Source organism: Salmo trutta, chromosome 32 (assembly GCF_901001165.1).
Source record: "Salmo trutta chromosome 32, fSalTru1.1, whole genome shotgun sequence".
NCBI classification, from domain to species: Eukaryota; Metazoa; Chordata; class Actinopteri; order Salmoniformes; family Salmonidae; genus Salmo; species Salmo trutta.
In genome coordinates this window covers 44,165,508-44,189,022 of record NC_042988.1, presented here as the reverse complement: position 1 = coordinate 44,189,022, position 23,515 = coordinate 44,165,508, and the positions used below count along the sequence as shown (strand labels likewise).

At 44.9% G+C, this 23,515-nt stretch overlaps 1 protein-coding gene across 1 annotated transcript in view; it reads right to left on the bottom strand.

The window, feature by feature from the left end:
- LOC115171991 (uncharacterized protein KIAA1522-like) overlaps positions 1–19,877 on the bottom strand; it is a 56,953-nt gene extending 37,076 nt beyond the window's left edge. Inside the window, exon 1 of the mRNA XM_029729240.1 lies at positions 19,471–19,877. Coding sequence (XP_029585100.1) covers positions 19,471–19,525 — 55 coding nt within the window. The 5' untranslated portion in view covers positions 19,526–19,877. The remainder of the gene's footprint in view (positions 1–19,470) is intronic.
- Between the last annotated feature and the right edge of the window lie 3,638 nt (positions 19,878–23,515).

Below are 23,515 nucleotides of genomic sequence, written 5' to 3'. Positions count from 1 at the left end.
GCACACCTGGAAGTGAAATTCCGAGCGGCCATTTTTGCAATGTCATAACGCTGGAAATAAGAGCCAGGACATACTGCCTGGGGCACGCTCACACACACACACACACACACACACACACACACACACACACACACACACACACACACACACACACACACACAGACACACACACACACACACACACACAGACACACACAGACACACACACACACACTTAAAAAGCACCTTGGTTGTGAATCAAACACTTGGACACTTACATCACTGTGCCTCTATGAAAAGATCAGAGTCCCTGAGGGATATAATAGCAGGGATTCTTGTTATCACAGAAGGGCTTTTAGCAACAGATCTAGGATCAGATTGTCCAACACTCAGTCCTAGACTTAACCATTGGGCCAGTGGTTCTTAATCCTGGTCCTAGGGACCCAAAGGGGTGTACATTTTTTATTTTTTTATTTCACCTTTATTTAACCAGGTAGGCCAGTTGAGAACAAGTTCTCATTTACAGTTGCGACCTGGTCAAGATAAAGCAAAGCAGTGCGACAAAAACAACAACACAGAGTTACACATAAACAAACGTACAGTCAGTAACACAATAGAAAGAGATCTATGTACAGTGTGTGCAAATGTAGAAGAGTAGGGAGATACATGTTGTTTTGGCACTACACACCTGATTCCACTAATTAAGCTCCATGATGAGTCGATTATTGGAATCTGGTGTGTAGTGCTAAAGGATTAATAAATATCTGATCTCAATCGTTTGTTCCTTGATTCCTTCCTCTTCTCACCTCGTTGTCATTGGACCTTGGACCTCCTTGTCCAATAGGGAGAGAGGACGTGAAGAATCCCAGGAAGACACATTGAGAGAGAACCCCTGTATCACAAGGTAGTGTTCCATAGTTAAGTCATCACTGATGTGGTACGACTGCTTTAATGTGATGATATCTATGTATTTGGAACAGCTGCTTTAATTTGATGATATCTATGTATTTGGAACAGCTGCTTTAATGTGATGATATCTATGTAGTTGGAACCAGCTGCTTTAATGTGATGATATCTATGTAGTTGGAACCAGCTGCTTTAATGTGATGATATCTATGTAGTTGGAACCAGCTGCTTTAATGTGATGCTATCAATGTAGTGGAACAGCTGCTTTAATGTGATGATATCTATGTATTTGGAACAGCTGCTTTAATGTGATGATATATATGTAGTTGGAACCAGCTGCTTTAATGGGATGATATCTATGTATTTGGAACCAGCTGCTTTAATGGGATGATATCTATGTAGTTGGAACCAGCTGCTTTAATGTGATGATATCTATGTAGTTGGAACCAGCTGCCTTGATGTGATGATATCTATGTAGTTGGAACCAGCTGCTTTAATGTGATGCTATCAATGTAGTGGAACAGCTGCTTTAATGTGATGATATCTATGTATTTGGAACAGCTGCTTTAATGTGATGATATATATGTAGTTGGAACCAGCTGCTTTAATGGGATGATATCTATGTAGTTGGAACAGCTGCTTTAATGTGATGATATCTATGTAGTTGGAACCAGCTGCTTTAATGTGATGATATCTATGTAGTTGGAAACAGCTGCTTTAATGTGATGATATCTATGTAGTTGGAACCAGCTGCTTTTCAACTACACACTCCATTTAGAGCTTCTTAACTCCCCTCCTTCCTAGCCGACGAGGTCAAAATCTGTCCTGTTGCCCCTGAACAAGGCAGTTAACCCACTGTTACCCGGTAGGCTAAACTGACTTGCCTAGTTAAATAAAGGTTCAATATTTGTCTTTTTTTTTAAAGTTAGATCAGTGATTACTTCAAGGAAAGGAGTTAAGAAGGAATCATTTGTGAAGTGTAGGGAAGGAATGGAGTTGAGTGTAACGTCTGCTTCCAACTCAAACTCTCAAACACATAGATCCCCTGAACGCAGCTCTCCTTCCAGATCCCAATCACCTGAACTCTGATCACCTGTTCACACCTGTATGTCATTATCACACACTATTTAGTTCAGTTCTTTGCACACCATCACTGTGAGGTATTGTTTGTTTTGTGACACTTCTATTTGGAGCGCTGGTTTTCCCGTAATTTAATCCTCCAGTGTATGATAGTTTTTGCCTGCCTCACTAACGACTCCTTTTGCCTATTCCCTGCCTGTACATTTACATTTACAATTTAGTCATTTAGCAGACGCTCTTATCCAGAGCAACTTACAGTAGTGAATGCATACAGTAGTGAATGTACTAAGCCTATTGGATTTCCTGTTATCAACCTATTGCCTGATCTCCCGAGCAACGTTACTATCATTTTCCCTGCCTGTACTTTTGCCTTGTTGGACCCCCTGTGTATGACCTTCTGCCTGTCCCTGGACCCAGCTACCTGCCTCCTCCTGTGTATGACCTTCTGCCTGTCCCTGGACCCAGCTACCTGCCTCCTCCTGTGTATGACCTTCTGCCTGTCCCTGGACCCAGCTACCTGCCTCCTCCTGTGTATGACCTTCTGCCTGCCCCTGGACCCAGCTACCTGCCTCCTCCTGTGTATGACCTTCTGCCTGTCCCTGGACCCAGCTACCTGCCTCCTCCTGTGTATGACCTTCTGCCTGTCCCTGGACCCAGCTACCTGCCTCCTCCTGTGTATGACCTTCTGCCTGTCCCTGGACCCAGCTACCTGCCTCCTCCTGTGTATGACCTTCTGCCTGTCCCTGGACCCAGCTACCTGCCTCCTCCTGTGTATGACCTTCTGCCTGTCCCTGGACCCAGCTACCTGCCTCCTGTGGTCCTTTACCAATAAACACCTGCTGCGCCCTGCGCTTGAAACCAGCTCTCTGTCTCCCATCGTGCTCATTACATTGAGATGGAATCATTTGTGAAGTGTTGGGAGTTGGGAAGGAATCATTTGTGAAGTGTTGGAAAGGAGAGAGTTAAATAAGGAATCATTTGTGAAGTGTTGGAAAGGAGAGAGTTAAATAAGGAATCATTTGTGAAGTGTTGGAAAGGAGAGAGTTAAATAAGGAATCATTTGTGAAGTGTTGGAAAGGAGAGAGTTAAATAAGGAATCATTTGTGAAGTGTTGGAAAGGAGAGAGTTAAATAAGGAATCATTTGTGAAGTGTTGGAAAGGAGAGAGTTAAATAAGGAATCATTTGTGAAGTGTTGGCTTGAGGCCCATCTTCTCAGACTTACTGGAAGAACTTTTCCCTTCTCTCTCACCGTTCCAGAGTGTGTGTTTTTTGAGGGTTATTATTTCTCTGCTACATGTCTGGGTACGGTTCACTGGGCACGGTTCACTGGGTACGGTTCACTGGGTACGGTTCACTGGGCACGGTTCACTGGGTACGGTTCACTGGGTACGGTTCACTGGGTACGGTTCACTGGGTACGGTTCACTGGGCACGGTTCACTGGGTACGGTTCACTGGGTACGGTTCACTGGGTATGGTTCACTGGGCACGGTTCACTGGGTACGGTTCACTGGGTACGGTTCACTGGGTACGGTTCACTGGGTACGGTTCACTGGGTACGGTTCACTGGGTACGGTTCACTGGATACGGTTCACTGGGTACGGTTCACTGGGTACGGTTCACTGGGTACGGTTCACTGGGTACGGTTCACTGGATACGGTTCACTGGGCACGGTTCACTGGGTACGGTTCACTGGATACGGTTCACTGGGTACGGTTCACTGGATACGGTTCACTGGATACGGTTCACTGGGTACGGTTCACTGGATACGGTTCACTGGATATGGTTCACTGATGTCCTGCCAAATGCCGCTCTTTAATGGATGGACAACTTGGCAGCGCCGTGCGGTACCTGTTAGTGTCTGTGTGTATGTGGTTGGGTGTGTGTGTGTGTACCTGTTCGTGTGTGTGTCTGTGTCTATGTGGTTGGGGGTGTGTGTGTGTGTGTGTGTGTACACCTGTTTGCCACTGTGTTAACTGGCATTCATGAGAACCAAAAGCCGGGGTGTGTGTGTGTGTGTGTGTGTGTGTGTGTGTGTGTGTGTGTGTGTGTGTGTGTGTGTGTGTGTGTGTTTTGGGGTGAGACAGGAAGGAACAGGTCACGGGACAAGGTAATCTCAGGCCTCTTCACACACACCGACACACACATATACACTATCCCTCTCTACCTCCCCCCTCTCACCCTCCTCACCTACATTCCAGCCAGCATTACTGCAGCAGGCCTCAGCAGCTGGACAGCTAGGATGTGTTGTCTCAGTAAACTACCTAGTCACCAGGTCAGTAAGTCATGGGACAGGGCTGGCTCTGTGTGGTTTGGTACAATGACTGTGTGTGTGTGTGTGTGTGTGTGTGTGTGTCTGTGATCACCAGGGGTCTTGGACTCTACTAAGGTTTAGTACCAGGAAGTGACTGGCATCGCCCTGACAACCCTTAACCCATGACCCCTCTTAATCCAGCCCATCTTTAGCTACAGGTCCAGAATCAGATTACCTCCCACCTCTGCCCATCCAGCTTCCCTTTACCCCGCTTTAGGGTACATCTCAACTGGCACCCTATTCTCTACATCGTGCACTACTTAGCCTTATGGGTTCTAGTCTAAAGTAGTACACTATATAGGGATTAAATCAAATCAAATTTTATTAGTCACGAATACAACCTTACAGTGAAACGCTTACTTACAAGCCCCAATGCAGTTTTAAGAAAAATAAGTGTTAAATAAAAAATAGATAACAAATAATTAAAGAGCAGCAGTAAAATAACAGTAGAGAGGCTATATATTTATTTATTCATTCAACCTTTATTTAACATGTATTTAACTAGGCAAGGGGGTACCAGTTAGTCGAGGTAATTGAGGTCATATGTACATGTTTATGTAGGTAGAGTTAAAGTGACTATGCATAGATCATAAACAGAGAGTAGCAGCAGCGTAAAAGAGGTGTCTGGGTAGCCATTTGATTAGCTGTTCAGGAGTCTTATGACTTGGGGGTAGAACCCGTTAAGAAGCCTTTTGGACCTAGACTTGGTGCTCAGGTACCACTTGCTGTGCGGTAGCAGAGAGAACAGTCTATGACTGGGGTGGCTGGAGTCTTTGACAATTTTTAGGGCCTTCCTCTGACACCGCCTGGTATAGAGGTCCTGGATGGCAGGAAGCTTGGCCCCAGTGATGTACTAGGCCGTACGCACTACCCTCTGTCAGAGGCCGAGCAGTTACCATACTATACAGTGATGCAACCAGTCAGGATGCTCTCAATGGTGCAGCTGTAGAAACTTTTGAGGATCTGAGGACCCATGCCAAATGTTTTCAGTCTCCTGAGGGGGAAAAGGCGTTGTCATCTCCTCTTCAAGACTGTCTTGGTGTGTTTGAACTATGATAGTTTGTTGGTGATGTGGACACCAAGGAACTTGAAGCTCTCGACCCGCTCCACTACAGCCCCGTTGTTGTTAATGGGGGCCTGTTCGGCCCGCCTTTTCCTGTAGTCCACAATCAGCTCCTTTGTCTTGCTCACATTGAGGTAGTGGTTGTTGTCCTGGCACCACACTGCCAGTTCTCTGACCTCCTCCCTATAGGCTGTCTCATCATTGTCGGTGATCAGGCCTACCACTGTTGTGTCGTCGGCAAACTTAATGATGGTGTTGTAGTCGTGCCTGGCCGTGCAGTCATGAGTCAACAGGGAGTACAGGAGGGGGCTGAGCACGCACCCCTGAGGGGCCCCCGTGTTGAGGATTAGCGTGACGGATGTGTTGTTAGGATGCCATTTGGGTATAGACCTAGCTTCAGTAAATCCAGGTTGACTCTAACAACCGGTCTAAGATCAGGTTACCAACACCCTGTCTCCTCTCATCCATCATATGGCTTTTATACACTGGTCAATACAATGGTTGCTCTCTTTTTTCAGATCAGTGCAGATACATGAACACAGTCTTGCCCAGACACACACGCAATGATAACACCACGGCGCATACACACGCGCACACACACACACACACACACACATAACCCCAGACACCACCCTAGTTCCTTGTAGAGTCGTGATCTTAAAGGGGAATGGAAACACTTACCAGTTTCAGTTAGCTGCTGTTCTAAATCCTAGTGTTTCCACTCCCCTTTAATGTCCTTCAGGAAGGGGAGGAACTGAAAGCTGCTGTTCTAAATCCTAGTGTTTCCACTCCCCTTTAATGTCCTTCAGGAAGGGGAGGAACTGAAAGCTGCTGTTCTAAATCCTAGTGTTTCCACTCCCCTTTAATGTCCTTCAGGAAGGGGAGGAACTGAAAGCTGCTGTTCTAAATCCTAGTGTTTCCACTCCCCTTTAATGTCCTTCAGGAAGGGGAGGAACTGAAAGCTGCTGTTCTAAATCCTAGTGTTTCCACTCCCCTTTAATGTCCTTCAGGAAGGGGAGGAACTGAAAGCTGCTGTTGTGGAACCTTCTATTAGCAGTGTGAATGCCCCGCCCGCCTGAGGATCTGTCTTTTTCAGCCATCAATTTCCTGTGTTTGAGGGATGCTAAATTCACTCGTCACTTTAATCTCGCTGGATTGATTGTGTTCATTTTATTCTGGGGGTCTTTTTACCACTCTTGCTTGTGCCATTCAGTTTTTTCCTGTTAATGTAACGACCACAGAAATGTTTGTCTATAACCTCTCTCGGGTATGTGGGACGATTTCGTCCCACCTACGTAACAGCTACTGAAATTCCAGTGGCGCGATTTTTGAATCGTTAGAAATACTATTACTTCAATTTCTCAAACATATGACTATTTTACAGCTATTTAAAGACAAGAATCTCGTTAATCTAACCCCACTGTCCGATTTCAAAAAGGCTTTACAACGAAAGCAAAACATTAGATTATGTCAGCAGAGTGCCCAGCCAGAAAAAATCAGACAGCCATTTTTCAAGCTAGCATATCATGTCACATAAACCCAAACCACAGCTAAATGCAGCACTAACCTTTGATGATCTTCATCAGATGACACACCTAGGACATTGTGTTATACCATACATGCATGTCTGTTCAATCAAGTTCATATTTATATCAAAAAACAGCTTTTTGCATTAGCATGTGACGTTCAGAAAAAGCATAACCCCCGCAAACTTCCTTTGAATTTACTAACAGTTTGCTAAATTACTCACGATAAACGTTCACAAAAAGCATAACAATTATTTTAAGAATTATAGATACATTACTCCTCTATGCACTCGATATGTCCGATTTTAAAATAGCTTTTCGGATGAAGCACATTTTGCAATAATCTAAGTACATAGCCCGGCATTACAGGGCTAGCTATTTAGATACCCACCCAGGTCAGCCTCCACCAAAATCACATTTCCTATAAGAAAAATGTTCTTACCTTGCTTGTTCTTCATCAGAATACACTGCCAGGACTTCTACTTCAATAACAAATGTTGGTTTGGTCCTAAATAATCCATCGTTATATCCAAACAGCGACGTTTTGTTCGTGAGTTCTAGACACTATCAGAATGCTTCATCACGGTCCTGCGCATGGCGCATTGGCGTGTCAAAAATGTCTAAATATTCCATTACCGTACTTCGAAGCATGTCAACCGCTGTTTAAAACCAATTTTTATGCCATTCAACTCGTAGATTAGTGATAATATTCCGACCGGGAGTATGCATTGAGCCTAAACAGCCGAATAAAATTTCTCCTCAGAAGCGACTCATGCACGCGCCTCATTCAAAGGTCCTCGGAGCAGCCACTTACAAAAGGTGATAATGTGTTTCAGCCTGAGGCTCCCTCGTAAACCTTCAGGTTTTTCGCGGGTTCTGAGAGCCTATTGGAGCCCTGGGAATTGTCACGTTACAGCTAAGATCCTTACTTTTCAATAAAAAGATGCAAGACGCACGACTCCTTGTCAGACAGGGTACTTCCTGCTTGAAACCTTGTCAGGTTTTTGCCTGCCATAGGAGTTCTGTTATACTCACAGACACCATTCAAACAGTTTTAGAAAATTCAGAGTGTTTTCTATCCAAACCTGAACAATAATATGCATATTCTAGCTTCTGAGTTGGTGTAGGAGGAAGTTAAAAATGGGAACATATTTTTTCCAAAATTCTCAATACTGCCCCCTAGCCCAGACAGGATAAGAACGCTAACACTTGATCAGGGATTTAAGAAAAGACAGATGGGTGTTGAAGAAAGTCATGATTTAATACTAGGGTTAGGGTATCCAGATTTTCATAACGTCATACCGTTTTCGGTACCATACCGGGGTACACGGTATTACCGGAAGCACACACAAGGGGAGCTATTTAGCTATCTTGATCCAGGCGGGGGTTAAATGTCTCTGCTGTAACCAAGAAGCTTGATCCTGACATCTGACTACTTAGCTATTAAATTAGCAAACCCAATGCAGAGCTGGAGCCCTGAGCTGGATAGAATTTATTTCACACATCTTAGATTTCTTACATTTATACTTAAGCAGAAGTGTAGCACGCACCCCCCTCCAAAAAAGGTATTGAAAATCCTACCATTGGTATCTCAAAATACCCCGGTATAAACGGTATTTCGCCCAAGCCTATTTAATACAGTTGAATGTTGAAAAATAAGATACACTGAAATGAAAGCAACTTCTGAAAATGAACACTGGGATTATGGTGATATTACAGTTGGGATTATGGTGATATTACAGTTGGGATTATGGTGATATTATTGTATGGGATTATGGTGATATTACAGTTGGGAATATGGTGATATTACTGTATGGGATTATGTTATTATTACTGTATGGGATTATGTTGATATTACAGTATGGGATTATGGTGATATTACAGTTGGGATTATGGTGATATTACTGTATGGGATTATGGTGATATTGCTGTATGGGAATATGGTGATATTGCTGTATGGGATTATGGTGAAATTATTGTATGGGATTATGTTGATATTACTGTATGGGATTATGGTGATATTACTGTATGGGATTATGGTGATATTACTGTATGGGATTATGTTATTATTACTGTTGGGAATATGTTGATATTACTGTATGGGATTATGTTGATATTACTGTATGGGATTATGGTGATATTACAGTATGGGATTATGGTGATATTACTGTATGGGATTATAGTAATATTACTGTATGGGAATATATTGATATTACGGTATGGGATTATAGTGATATTACAGTATGGGAATATGTTGATATTACTGTATGGGATTATAGTGATATTACTGTATGGGATTATGTTGATATTACTGTATGGCGTTATGGTGATATTACTGTATGGGATTATAGTAATATTACTGTATGGGAATATATTGATATTACGGTATGGGATTATGGTAATATTACTGTATGGGATTATGGTGATATTACTGTATGGGATTATGGTGATATTACTGTATGGGATTATGGTGATATTACTGTATGGGATTATGGTGATATTACTGTATGGGATTATGGTGATATTACTGTATGGGATTATGGTGATATTACTGTATGGGATTATGGTAATATTACTGTATGGGATTATGTTGATATTACTGTATGTCTGATCTGGAAAATAATGTAAAGTACAGTACCAGTCAAAAGTTTGGACACACCTACTCATTAAAGTTATTATTTATTTGTTTTACTAGCTTCTACATTGTAGAATAATAGTGAAGACATCAAAACTATTAAATAACACATATGGAATCATGTAGTAACCAAAAAAGTGTTAAACAAATCAAAATATATTTTAGATTCTTCTAAGTAGCCACCATTTGCCTTGATGACAGCTCTGCACACTTTTGGCATTCTCTCAACCAGCTTCACCTGGAAAGCTTTTCCAACAGTATTGAAGGAGTTTCCACATATGCTGAGCACTTGTTGGCTGCTTTTCCTTCACTCCGCAGTCCAACTCATCCCAAACCATATCAATTGGGTTGAAGTCGGGTGATTGTGGAGCCAGGTCATTTGATGCAGCCCTCCGTCACTCTCCTTCTTGGTCAAATAGCCCCTACACAGCCTGGAGGTGTGTTGGGTCATTGTACTGTTGAAAAACAAATGATAGTCCCACTAAGAGCAGACCAGATGGGACGGTGTATCACTGCAGAATGATGTGGTAGTCATGATGCTTAAGTGTGCCTTGAATTCTAAATAAATCACAGACAGTGTCACCCGCAAATCACCATCACACCTCCTCCATGTTTCACCGTGGGAACCACACGAGGAGATCATCCGTTCACCTAGACACGGCTGTTGGAACCAGAAATCTCAATCTAAAGGACAGATTTCCACCAATCTAATGTTCATTGCACGTGTTTCTTGGCCAAAGCAAGTCTCTTTTTCTTATTGCCGTCATTTAGTAGTGGTTTCTTTGAAGCAATTCGACCATGAAGGCCTGATTCACACAGTCTCCTCTGAACAGTTGATGTTGAGATGTGTCTGTTACTTGAACTCTGTGAAGCATTTATTTGGGCTGCAATCTGAGGTGCAGTTAAATCTAATGAACTTATCCTCTGCAGCAGAGGTAACTCTGGCTCTTCCTTTCCTGTGGCGGTCCTCATGAGAGCCAGTTTCATCATAGAGCTTGATGGTTTTTGCAACTGCACTTGAAGAAACTTTCGAAGTACTTGACATTTTCCAGAATGACTCTACTTCATGTCTTAAAGTAATGATGGACTGTCGTTTTGTCTTTGAGCTGTTCTTGCCATAATATGGACTTCGTCATTTACCAGATAGGGCTATCTTCTGTATATCCCACTACCTTGTCACAACACAACTGATTGGCTCAAATGCATTAAGACGGAAAGAAATTCCACAAGGCACACCTGTTAATTGAAATGCATTCCAGGTGACTACCTCATGAAGCTGGTTGAGAGAATGCCAAGAGTGTGCAAAGCTGTCATCAAGGCAAAGGGTGGCTACTTTGAAGAATCTCAAATATAAAATATATTTTGATTTGTTTAACACTTTTTTGGTTACTACATGATTCCATATGTGTTATTTCATAGTTTTGATGTCCTCCCTATTAATCTACAATGTAGAAAATAGTAAAAATAAAGAAAAACCCTGGAATGAGTGTCCAAAATGTTCCTGGTACTGTATGCATAGTGTAATCTAGAGCCATTTTAAATTGCATGGTTATCCTGCTATTGACACACTTGTTGAATTATGCAAGAGAAAGTGACAAAACAAAATGAATTAGCCAGTCTAGACAGGTAAGTGCAGGTAGCAAGTTTTTGGTCCTGTTCCACCACTTTATGTTAATTTATTCATGTCTGCAAATATACCCTTCATAAATTATTCATACCCCTTGACTTATTCCACATTTTGTTGTGTTACATCCTGTGTTACAGCCTGAATTCAAAATGGATTAAATATATATTTTTCTCCATCCATCCATAATGCAAATGTATTGAAAATGAAATACAGAAATATTTCATTTACATATGTAAGTATTCACACCCCTGAGTCAATACTTTGTAGAAGCACCTATGGCAGCGATTACAGTCGTTCCGGGTAAATCTCTAAGAGCTTTCCAGCTTTCCACACCTGGATTGTGCAACATTGACCCATTATTCGTTTCTGTCCAATTGGTTGTTGATCATTGCTAGACAATCATTTTCAGGTCTTACCATATATTTTCAAATATATTTGGTCATTGACCCCCAATAAAATCGCAATTTCATCCATTTTAAATTCAGCCTGTAACACAACACAATGTTGAAAACGTTAAGGGGTGTGAATACTTTCTGAAGGCACTGTATACGGTATATGCAAATAAGGCACATATAATATTCTTTATCTTATCACAAAGTATAAAAACAATACCTGATATAACATGAGAGCATTAGAATAAGAATTTTTTTATTTAAATTTTACCAAAAAAATGTAAAACGGATTTTCCACCAAAATGCCAGAACGCCTTTCCTTATTTGTCCGTGCCAGTACAATGTTTATGTGCTAAAATTCAGTTAATATCTGCTGGATTTAAAAACCTTCAAAACGTTTCCAGTATTGTCCAACATTTCCAACTGTTGCATTTATTATAATTGTTTTTTAAACCTTTGAACAATCTTGATGAACATTTGCTACTTCTACCCTGAGTCACATGTTTCCCCCTGCCTGGGGGACATAAATGTGATTGAACAGGTTACTAATTGGACTGGGCACAAGACAGAACAGCCCTAGATGCTCAGCTACAGCCACAGCAGTCAGCACCACAATGGCTCCCTGTCAACAAATTGAATTTGAGGCTGTCGCATCTCATCTGACAGTGTATACCTAGTTGGCTGGTACTCCACACACCACACCACACAGAGGTGAAAGAATGTATGTTGGCAACGGTTCTAAAAGAGATAGTTTGAGGAGAAAGAACGAGTGTTTAACCTGGTTCTAAAAGAGCTAGTTGAGTTGAAGTCAGAGTTTGTTGTATCTCTCCATTCAAATAAACATGGCCACCAAACAAAGAGGCAAAGTGAAACGATCTGAAACATCTGGTGGATAGGAGAAGACCGGACGATTTGGCCTCCGGAGAGACAGAGGGAGCGAGAGAAAGAGAGAGGGAGAGAGAGAAAGCGAGAGAGAGAGAGAGAGAGAGAGTGTGTGTACATGCATGCCTGTGTTCTGAGACTGTGAGCTCATCAAAGAGATGAGTCCACAGCAGTAGAGACAGATGTAGCCTTGTGTGTTGTTGTAACTAAGGGGGGTAGCCTAGCCTAGCTTAGCTTAGCCTAGCCTAGCCTGGCCTGCTACCAAACCCCTGATCTGTTTACTCTTAGCTATTAGCATCACGCTAGCAGAGACTAACATTTGCTAGCGATTTTAAATCAGCAACCTCATTAAGTTTAGCCTGGCTATGCTTATTAGGTTTAGGAAGAAGGACTGTCATCTATCAATTAAGGAATAGCAGGGTCAACAGTCTTGGTTGACCCCATAAACTGATCTAAGGCCAGTTTTACATCTCACCTCCTATTGATTAAATCAAATCAAATTGTATTGGTCACATACACATGGTTAGCAGATGTTAATGCGAGTGTAGCAAAATACTTATGCTTCTAGTTCCAACAGTGCAGCAGTATCTAACAAGCAATCTAACAATTCACAACAACCACCTAATACACACAAATCTAACAAGTAATCTAACAATTCCCCAACAACTACCTAATACCTACAAATCTAAAGGGATGAATGAGAATATGTACATATAAGTATATCGATGAGCGATGGCCGAGCGGCATAGGCAAGGTGCAATAGATGGTATAAAATACAGTAAATACATGTGATATGAGTAATGTAAGATATGTAAACATTATTAACCTGTTATGGTATAGGGGGCAGTATTTTCACGGCCGGATAAAAAACGTACCTGATTTAATCTGGTTAATACTCCTGCCCAGAAACGAGAATATGCATATCATTTGGATAGAAAACACTCAAAAGTTTCTAAAACTGTTTGAATGGTGTCTGTGAGTATAACATAACTCATATGGCAGGCAAAACCCTGAGAAGATTCCATACAGGAAGTGCCCTGTCTGACAATTTGTTGTCCTTCTGTTGCATCTGTGCTGTAACGTGACACTTTCTAAGGCTTCCATTGGCTCTCTAAAGCTGCCAGAAAGTGGAATGGGGTGTCTGCTGTCTCTGGGCAAAGAATAGCAGCAGAGTTTGTGAGTGGTCAGCCTGGGGACAGTGAGACTGGAGATGCGCGGTCACGAGACTTCTCCATTTTTTTCTTTCAGCCTTTGAATGAATACAACGTTGCCCGGTTGGAATATTATCGCTATTTTATGAGAAAAGTAGCATAAAAATTGATTTTAAACAGCGTTTGACATGCTCAATGGAATATTTTGAATTTTTTTGTCACGAAATGCGCTCGCGCGTCACCGTTTGGATAGTTAGCTGAACGCATGAACAAAACGGCGGTATTTGGATATAACTATGTATTATTTGGAACCAAAACAACATTTGTTGTTGAAGTAGAAGTCCTGGGAAGGCATTCTGACGAAGAACAGCAAAGGTAATCCAATTTTTATAATAGTAATTCTGAGTTTAGTGAGCCCCGACGTTGGCGGGTGTCTGAATAGCTAGCCTGTGATGGCTGAGCTATGTACTCAGAATATTGCAGGGCGTGACGAGGGGGTGTTCTAGGTTTATATTTTCTATGTTGGTGTGCTTGGTATGGTTCCCAATTAGAGGCAGCTGGTAATCGTTGCCTCTAATTGGGGATCATATTTAGGAAGCCTTTTCTCACCTGTGTTTTGGGTTAAGTGCATGTAGCACCTCTGATGTCACGGTTCGTTGATTGTTTACTTGTTTTGTTTGGAAGTTCGCACTAAATAAAGATGTGGAACTTTAATCACGCTGCGCCTTGGTCCGTCTCTCCACACAATCGTGACATACATACAGACACACACAGTGTCAAACTGTTCTGCCAGCTCAGCCTAACCCAGAGGAAACAGGGGAGTGCTGTTCCACTGTGACACCTAACCCAGAGGAAACAGGGGAGTGCTGTTCCACTGTGACACCTAACCCAGAGGAAACAGGGGAGTGATGTTCCACTGTGACACCTAACCTAGAGGAAACAGGGGAGTGCTGTTCCACTGTGACACCTAACCTAGAGGAAACAGGGGAGTGCTGTTCCACTGTGACACCTAACCCAGGGGAAACAGGGGAGTGCTGTTCCACTGTGACACCTAACCCAGAGGAAACAGGGGAGTGCTGTTCCACTGTGACACCTAACCCAGAGGAAACAGGGGAGTGCTGTTCCACTGTGACACCTAACCCAGAGCAAACAGTGGAGTGCTGTTCCACTGTGACACCTAACCCAGAGGAAACAGGGGAGTGCTGTTCCACTGTGACACCTAACCCAGAGGAAACAGGGGAGTGCTGTTCCACTGTGACACCTAACCCAGGGGAAACAGGGGAGTGCTGTTCCACTGTGACACCTAACCCAGAGGAAACAGGGGAGTGCTGTTCCACTGTGACACCTAACCCAGAGCAAACAGGGGAGTGCTGTTCCACTGTGACACCTAACCCAGAGGAAACAGGGGAGTGCTGTTCCACTGTGACACTGTTTTCCTGTTGTTACACACAGAAACACACACTACAACACACACACACACTACAACACACACCACACCACACACTACAACACACACACACACTACAACACACACCACAACACACACACCACACCACACACTACAACACACACACTACAACACACACCACACTACAACACACACTACAACACAACACCACAACACACACACACTACAACACACACCACACCACACCACACACTACAACACACACTACACCACACACTACAACACACACTACAACACACACTACAACACACATGTAATCACTGACTATATCACAGGCCAGCCAGAGGCTAAGCTAATTTGTTTATCGCCTCAAATCAACACCTGTCTAAACTGAGCCCAGGAATGAAGAGAGAGAGAGAAAGAGAGATAGAGAGAGAGATAGACGAGAGACAGAAGAGAGAGAGAGGAGAGACAGAGAGAGAGAGGAGAGATAGAGAGAGGTACGAGAGGAGAGACAGAGAGAGAGAGAGAGGAGAGACAGAGAGAGGTACGAGAGGAGAGACAGAGAGAGAGAGGAGAGACAGAGAGAGAGAGAGAGGAGAGACAGAGAGAGAGAGGTACGAGAGGAGAGACAGAGAGAGAGAGGAGAGACAGAGAGAGAGGAGAGACAGAGAGAGTCCCATAATACAACTACAGAGTGATGTGTATTAGCCCATAATACAACTACAGAGTGATGTGTATTAGCCCATAACACACCTACAGAGTGATGTGTATTAGCCCATAACACAACTACAGAGTGATGTGTATTAGCCCATGATACACCTACAGAGCAGACACATAAGCGACCATGCAGGGATGCAGTGCATCATGATCTATATATCTATCTCCTGTGCCAGAGAGGAGTCAAGAGTGCAGACCTACTACAGCAGGTCTTGTTGATCAGGGGGTGAAGTGTAGTGGTTCTGTGCTCCTACTGTGTCAGGACCACCACTACTCCTCTAAACTAAGCGAGTTGGGGAGTTTATTTGACCTTTATTTAACTAAACAAGGCAGTTAAGAACAAATTCTTATTTACAATGACAGCCTTGGAACAGTGGGTTAACTACCTTGTTCAGGCAGAACAAATTATTTTTTTATCTTGTCAGCTCAGGGATTCAATCCAGCAACCTTTTGGTTATTGACCCAACGCTCTAACCACTAGGCTATCTGCCTCTAACCACTAGGCTACCTGCCTCTAACCACTAGGCTACCTGCCTCTAACCACTAGGCTACCTGCCCCCCCTCTAACCACTAGGCTACCTGCCACCCCTCTAACCACTAGGCTACCTGCCACCCCTCTAACCACTAGGCTACCTGCCGCCCCTCTAACCACTAGGCTACCTGCCACCCCTCTAACCACTAGGCTACCTGCCGCCCCTCTAACCACTAGGCTACCTGCCACCCCTCTAACCACTAGGCTACCTGCCGCCCCTCTAACCACTAGGCTACCTGCCTCTAACCACTAGGCTACCTGCCGCCCCTCTAACCACTAGGCTACCTGCCTCTAACCACTAGGCTACCTGCCACCCCTCTAACCACTAGGCTACCTGCCTCTAACCACTAGGCGACCTGCTCTAACCACTAGGCTACCTGCCTCTAACCACTAGGCTACCTGCCGCCCCTCTAACCACTAGGCTACCTGCCTCTAACCACTAGGCTACCTGCCACCCCTCTAACCACTAGGCTACCTGCCTCTAACCACTAGGCTACCTGCCGCCCCTCTAACCACTAGGCTACCTGCCACCCCTCTAACCACTAGGCTACCTGCCACCCCTCTAACCACTAGGCTACCTGCCCCCCCTCTAACCACTAGGCTACCTGCCCCCCCTCTAACCACTAGGCTACCTGCTCTAACCACTAGGCTACCTGCCGCCCCTCTAACCACTAGGCTACCTGCTCTAACCACTAGGCTACCTGCCGCCCCTCTAACCACTAGGCTACCTGCTCTAACCACTAGGCTACCTGCTCTAACCACTAGGCTACCTGCTCTAACCACTAGGCTACCTGCTCTAACCACTAGGCTACCTGCTCTAACCACTAGGCGACCTGCTCTAACCACTAGGCTACCTGCTTTAACCACTAGGCTACCTGCCACCCCTCTAACCACTAGGCTACCTGCTCTAACCACTAGGCTACCTGCCGCCCCTCTAACCACTAGGCTACCTAACCCCTCTAACCACTAGGCTACCTGCCGCCCCTCTAACCACTAGGCTACCTGCCGCCCCTCTAACCACTAGGCTACCTGCCACCCCTCTAACCACTAGGCTACCTGCCCTAACCACTAGGCTACCTGCCGCCCCTCTAACCACTAGGCTACCTGCCGCCCCTCTAACCACTAGGCTACCTGCCGCCCCTCTAACCACTAGGCTACCTGCCGCCCCTCTAACCACTAGGCTACCTGCCGCCCCTCTAACCACTAGGCTACCTGCCCCCCTCTAACCACTAGGCTACCTGCCACCCCTCTAACCACTAGGCTACCTGCCACCCCTCAAACCACTAGGCTACCTGCCTCCCCTCTAACCACTAGGCTACCTGCCGCCCCTCTAACCACTAGGCTACCTGCCACCCCTTTAACCACTAGGCTACCTGCCACCCCTCTAACCACTAGGCTACCTGCCACCCCTCTAACCACTAGGCTACCTGCCCCCCCTCTAACCACTAGGTTACCTGCTCTAACCACTAGGCTACCTGCCTCTAACCACTAGGCTACCTGCCACCCCTCTAACCACTAGGCTACCTGCCTCTAACCACTAGGCTACCTGCCTCTAACCACTAGGCTACCTGCCACCCCTCTAACCACTAGGCTACCTGCCGCCCCTCTAACCACTAGGCTACCTGCTCTAACCACTAGGCTACCTGCCTCTAACCACTAGGCTACCTGCCACCCCTCTAACCACTAGGCTACCTGCCACCCCTCTAACCACTAGGCTACCTGCCACCCCTCTAACCACTAGGCTACCTGCCCCCCCTCTAACCACTAGGCTACCTGCCGCCCCTCTAACCACTAGGCTACCTGCCACCCCTCTAACCACTAGGCTACCTGCCACCCCTCTAACCACTAGGCTACCTGCCACCCCTCTAACCACTAGGCTACCTGCCACCCCTCTAACCACTAGGCTACCTGCCACCCCTCTAACCACTAGGCTACCTGCTCTAACCACTAGGCTACCTGCTCTAACCACTAGGCTACCTGCTCTAACCACTAGGCTACCTGCCGCCCCTCTAACCACTAGGCTACCTGCTCTAACCACTAGGCTACCTGCCTCTAACCACTAGGCTACCTGCTCTAACCACTAGGCTACCTGCTCTAACCACTAGGCTACCTGCCTCTAACCACTAGGCTACCTGCCGCCCTCTAACCACTAGGCTACCTGCCACCCCTCTAACCACTAGGCTACCTGCCACCCCTCTAACCACTAGGCTACCTGCTCTAACCACTAGGCTACCTGCTCTAACCACTAGGCTACCTGCTCTAACCACTAGGCTACCTACTCTAACCACTAGGCTACCTGCCGCCCCTCTAACCACTAGGCTACCTGCTCTAACCACTAGGCTACCTGCCACCCCTCTAACCACTAGGCTACCTGCCTCTAACCACTAGGCTACCTGCCACCCCTCTAACCACTAGGCTACCTGCTCTAACCACTAGGCTACCTGCTCTAACCACTAGGCTACGTGCCACCCCTCTAACCACTAGGCTACCTGCCACCCCTCTAACCACTAGGCTACCTGTCTCTAACCACTAGGCTACCTGCCTCTAACCACTAGGCTACCTGCCACCCCTCTAACCACTAGGCTACCTGCTCTAACCACTAGGCTACCTGCTCTAACCACTAGGCTACCTGCCGCCCCAAGTAGTGAGCTACCTGTAGTTCAACTCCTCATTAAACTACATGTTGAAGTAGCTTGGTGGTAGTTGAACTCAATTCTAATCTAGCTCCTGCTTTCAGTAGTCAATTACTGTTTTGCCACGTAGTGGTGTAACTAACTATTAGAACTACAAACAACTTTTTTTATTATAAAATAAAATATGGGTGAATTAGGCAATAAATTCATTTCTTTTTCTGCGTCAGATCTGCCTAATTCTCACTTGAAAAAGAGTATTTGTGTTAGCTAGGTAAAGTGTTTTCAGAGTATCTTCCCCGACACCGCTGAGTTGACATAACCTGGCTCTATACCTGCTGAGACTCCCTGTACCGTCTGAGTATTACACACTAATCACACGCTACACCGACTCTGGCGGAGGGAGGAAAACATATGACTAACTGCATTTCCTCTTTATGCCTCTATCCCAAAGCCACAGCACGTTGCCCCCCAAAACGCAGTTTAAAAATCAGAGTACTTTGGAAGTAGCCTGAAGGTTAACATCAATGTGTCCCATTGACTTCAGACGACGTTTTATGTTGATTCAAGCCTTTTATGTTTCGAACGTGTATTAGTCTAAGTGGGACAGACAGAGAGGCGCTTACCTTCGAAGTCTGATAAAATCCCCTCCAGGTGGTCGTTGACGGAGATATGGGACATCCTGACTGTGCGTCCTTATCAACTCTTCCGGAGATCACTGCAGCTCGATATCACGGGGTAAAAAAAATCAAATAATAATAGTTTATATTCAAATAAAAACGTTATTCCTTCCAAAGAAAATCCACTCGCATAACAGAAGAAAACCAACTGATCCACGCTATTGGAATAGAACTCCGCGGGTCTTGCAACCAAAACGTTTAGTTTTTTTCTGAATTCGGCTCACATCGGAGAGCGAGCGCACAACTGTTTGCTTCAGCATATGCCTCCGTCCGTCCGTCCGTCGGTCTGTCTGTGTCAGGAGAGAGTTTGAGCGGGTCTCCGGCGATGCGCCTCCCCTCTGGTCTCCCCTGCGAGTGGAGCCCTGCCCCCTGCAGCCTGCCCTACCCTGGATGGAGGGATGGATAGAGGGAGAGAGGAAGAGAGAGGAGGATCCGCCCTTCACCTAGCCCCTAGACATTGTAGGCAACACCTGGAATGGGGAGTCAGTAAAATGTCTCTGGCTGCCTTCCTTCACTTTCCCCGACGGGCGACTGTGTTCTAGTGACGCGCACGTTGGTTCATAACCCGCAGTCCCCACGGTTATATCCACGGGGCGAGCAGGTTTAGGGTCATGAAACATTGCGTGGATGAAGGGCGGGTGGGTGCCGCGTTGGGTTGAATAAAGAGACAACAATACCTTAAAAAATACAGAAATGTATAATTATTGTGCGATTCATATATATAGGTTACATTGAGGTTTTCTTTCATTATTTTAGGCTATCTGGCATTACTCCATAAACCTAAACTTTAGGGCTTAACTGTACGCGCCAAGCAGCCTATACATGCCAATCGCCAAATGCGTTTGGGAAAATGGGCAGAAAACGTTAACGTCGATCCACGGAGGCAAAGGGGACATTGTCGAAGTCTAATTCAGTAAGAGAAAATCTGCGACATGGAGAGTCCAAAATAAAGAGAAGGGAGGGGCAAAAAAATGAATGTTTTGGAAAGATTTGTTGAAGTGCCGGCTATGTTATGTGTGATGATTGTGAGGCGCTATACTAATTCAACAGTCACAAGACTGGGACTTCAAACAGGCCTATGGCACGTTAAGAGAACTTTAGTCTACTGTTCAGGTGGGTTAAATGCATTTACATTACATTTAAGTCATTTAGCAGACGCTCTTATCCAGAGCGACTTACAAATTGGTGCATTCACCTATAATATCCAGTAGAACAACCACTTTACAATAGTGCATCTAAAATGGAAACTGGAATCTGAGAGTGTCAGAGCAGCAGGTCTCACTCTCGTTCATGATGCGCGTTTTGATTTATTGCGTGTTCGTAATTTCACGCTCCGAGAGGTCAGAACACTACGAAGCGGTTGGAATTTACAAACGGACAATCTGACAATGCTCTGCATTTACGAATGACCCAGAGCGCACTCTGACACGATTTACAAACGCACCCAACGTCGGCTAACTTGCTAGCTACTTCCAGACACAAATGAGAGAGCACCTCACTCTGACCATTTTACTCACCCTAGCAGAGCTGGTTAGGCTGTTTTCATGTTATCCAGAGCGTTGGTGACTGTAACTGTGCTGCTGGCAACAGCTGAATTACCTTTTTTTGCCGGCCGTTTACTCACACCGGTCATATTCAGCAGGTGTTAAGTGTTTATAGTAAATTCATCAGTTATTCTGCTCTCTGGCACACTCTGACATTGGAATAGATAGCCAGAGCGATTTTACGAACGCACCCTTTGAAGGTGAATTTGTGCCACCTCAGCTCAGCCAATCAGAAAACCTGCCTGACCATCTTGGTAGGGGGGCCGGTCGTTACTTACTGGTCAGCCAAATGCTCAGTATAGATTATTATGGCAACAGAGAACTTGCTCAAAAGTTCTTTTTTGTAAATATATATTACTAATGTTATTTATATTTCGTGAAAAGCCCACCCCAATCAATGATGGTCCGGGTCTTCTGGCGTTGCCAGAATTGCCATAAAGCCAATCCACCCAAGCCCCCAGAGACAATCAACAGGTTGGCATGACCACTAAGAGAGATTTGGTTGCCGGTCCTCCCCACCAAGAGGGCAAAGTTATTTTGTGGCCCCCCTCTTGACGGAGGAGAGAAAAATGTAAGTTTTGCATTTTACACATTTTGCCATGCGGTGGATTTTTTTGTTGTTTAAATTGTATAACAAATTTCATGCAATTCTACCCATTTTGCCATGGGGCAGAGATGCATTATTGCAGTTTTAAAGCTACTTTCCTGCTATTCTACCCATTTAGCCATGGGGCAGAGATGCAATCTTGCAGTTTTAAAGCTACCTTCCTGTAATTCTACCCATTTTGCCTTGATTTATGCCATGTTAATGATATCTGAGTGAGAGTGACTAACAAAATCAATGTGGGCCCCCTGGAGGTCAGGGCCCCTTGGAGGTCAGGGCCCCCTGGAGGTCAGGGCCCCTGGAGGTCAGGGCCCCTGGGCACGTGCCCTACGTGCTCGGTCGGTATTCTGCCATGATTACTACAAGTTTAGATAACTGGTTAGATTAACTTGTCAATAATTTAAAAAAATGTGTTAGCTGACATGGCTAGTTGAGTGACTGTCAGTAGGCAGGTTTCCATTGACCCAGGTTTATTAGACAAAAGCCTTATTGTAAAATATAGCAGATATATTTTTCTTTCTGCACTGTCTTTATGATGATGAAAACTGTGTTTTTTGCCGAATCATTTTGATTGTCACTGTGTAGCTATAATGCTCCATTCAACAATTAATTCTAAATCATGGATTAATGCTAAATCTGTTATTTTAACTATGAAAGTAATGTCTCTTTGCAGGTCAAGGATTATCCTGACTTTCAAGAACACAGGTGTTTAGCAGAGGTTATTGTGGGTGTAGTGAAATGCGTGCAGAATGGAAACAGTTCCTCCACTACATTTCTATTCAACACTGTAGTTTTTTTTTTTTAGGTGATGTCATTATGTCCAGCCGTTTTCATCAACACAAGATTGATTTGATTTGGAATTGTCGCGTGTCATTTCTAATGTTGACAAATAATCACTGGACAAGTTAATGGAAACATAGCTACTGAATGACGAAAAAAGACAAAAACAAATGATGCACAACCAGATGTCTAACTTGCACCTTGTGTATTCTATTCTAACTCACAACAGTAAGTTGAGACCCCAACTTAGTCCCCCCCCCCCCAAAAAAATATTTTTATATTGTTTTTTGGTGATCAGGGGCCCTCTAGCAGCCCTAAGTGAGGCCCTAAGTGACCGCTATTGGGACTTATGCCTGGAGCCGGCTCTGTATTTCTTTTATTTTTTAAATATATATTTTTTTAATTACTCATTTTTTCTCCCCAATTTCGTGGTATCCAATTGGTAGTTACATTCATTTATCGTCTCTGCAACTCCCGTACGGACTCGGGAGAGGCGAAGGTCGAGAGCCATGCGTCCTCCAAAACATGACCCAACCAAGCTGCACTGCTTCTTGACACAATACCCACTTAACCCGGAAGCCAGCCACACCAACGTGTCGGAGGAAACACCGTACACCTGGCGACCGTGTCAGCGTGCACTGCGCCCGGCCCGCCACAGGAGTCGCTAGAGCGCGATGAGACAAGGATATCCCTGCCGGCCAAACCCTCCTCTAACCCAGACGACGCTGAGCCAATTGTACGCCGCCCCATGGGTCTCCAGGTCGCGGCCGGCTGCAACAGAGCCTGGACTCGAATCAGGATCTCTAGTGGCACAGCTAGTACTGCGATGCAGTGTCTTAGACCACTGAGACAGAGCCTGGACTCTAACCCAGGATCTCTAGTGGCACAGATAGCACTGTGATGCAGTGTCTTAGACCACTGAGACAGAGCCTGGACTCTAACCCAGGATCTCTAGTGGCACAGCTAGCACTGCGATGCAGTGTCTTAGACCACTGAGACAGAGCCTGGACTCTAACCCAGAATCTCTAGTAAAACAGCTAGTACTGCGATGCAGTGTGTTAGA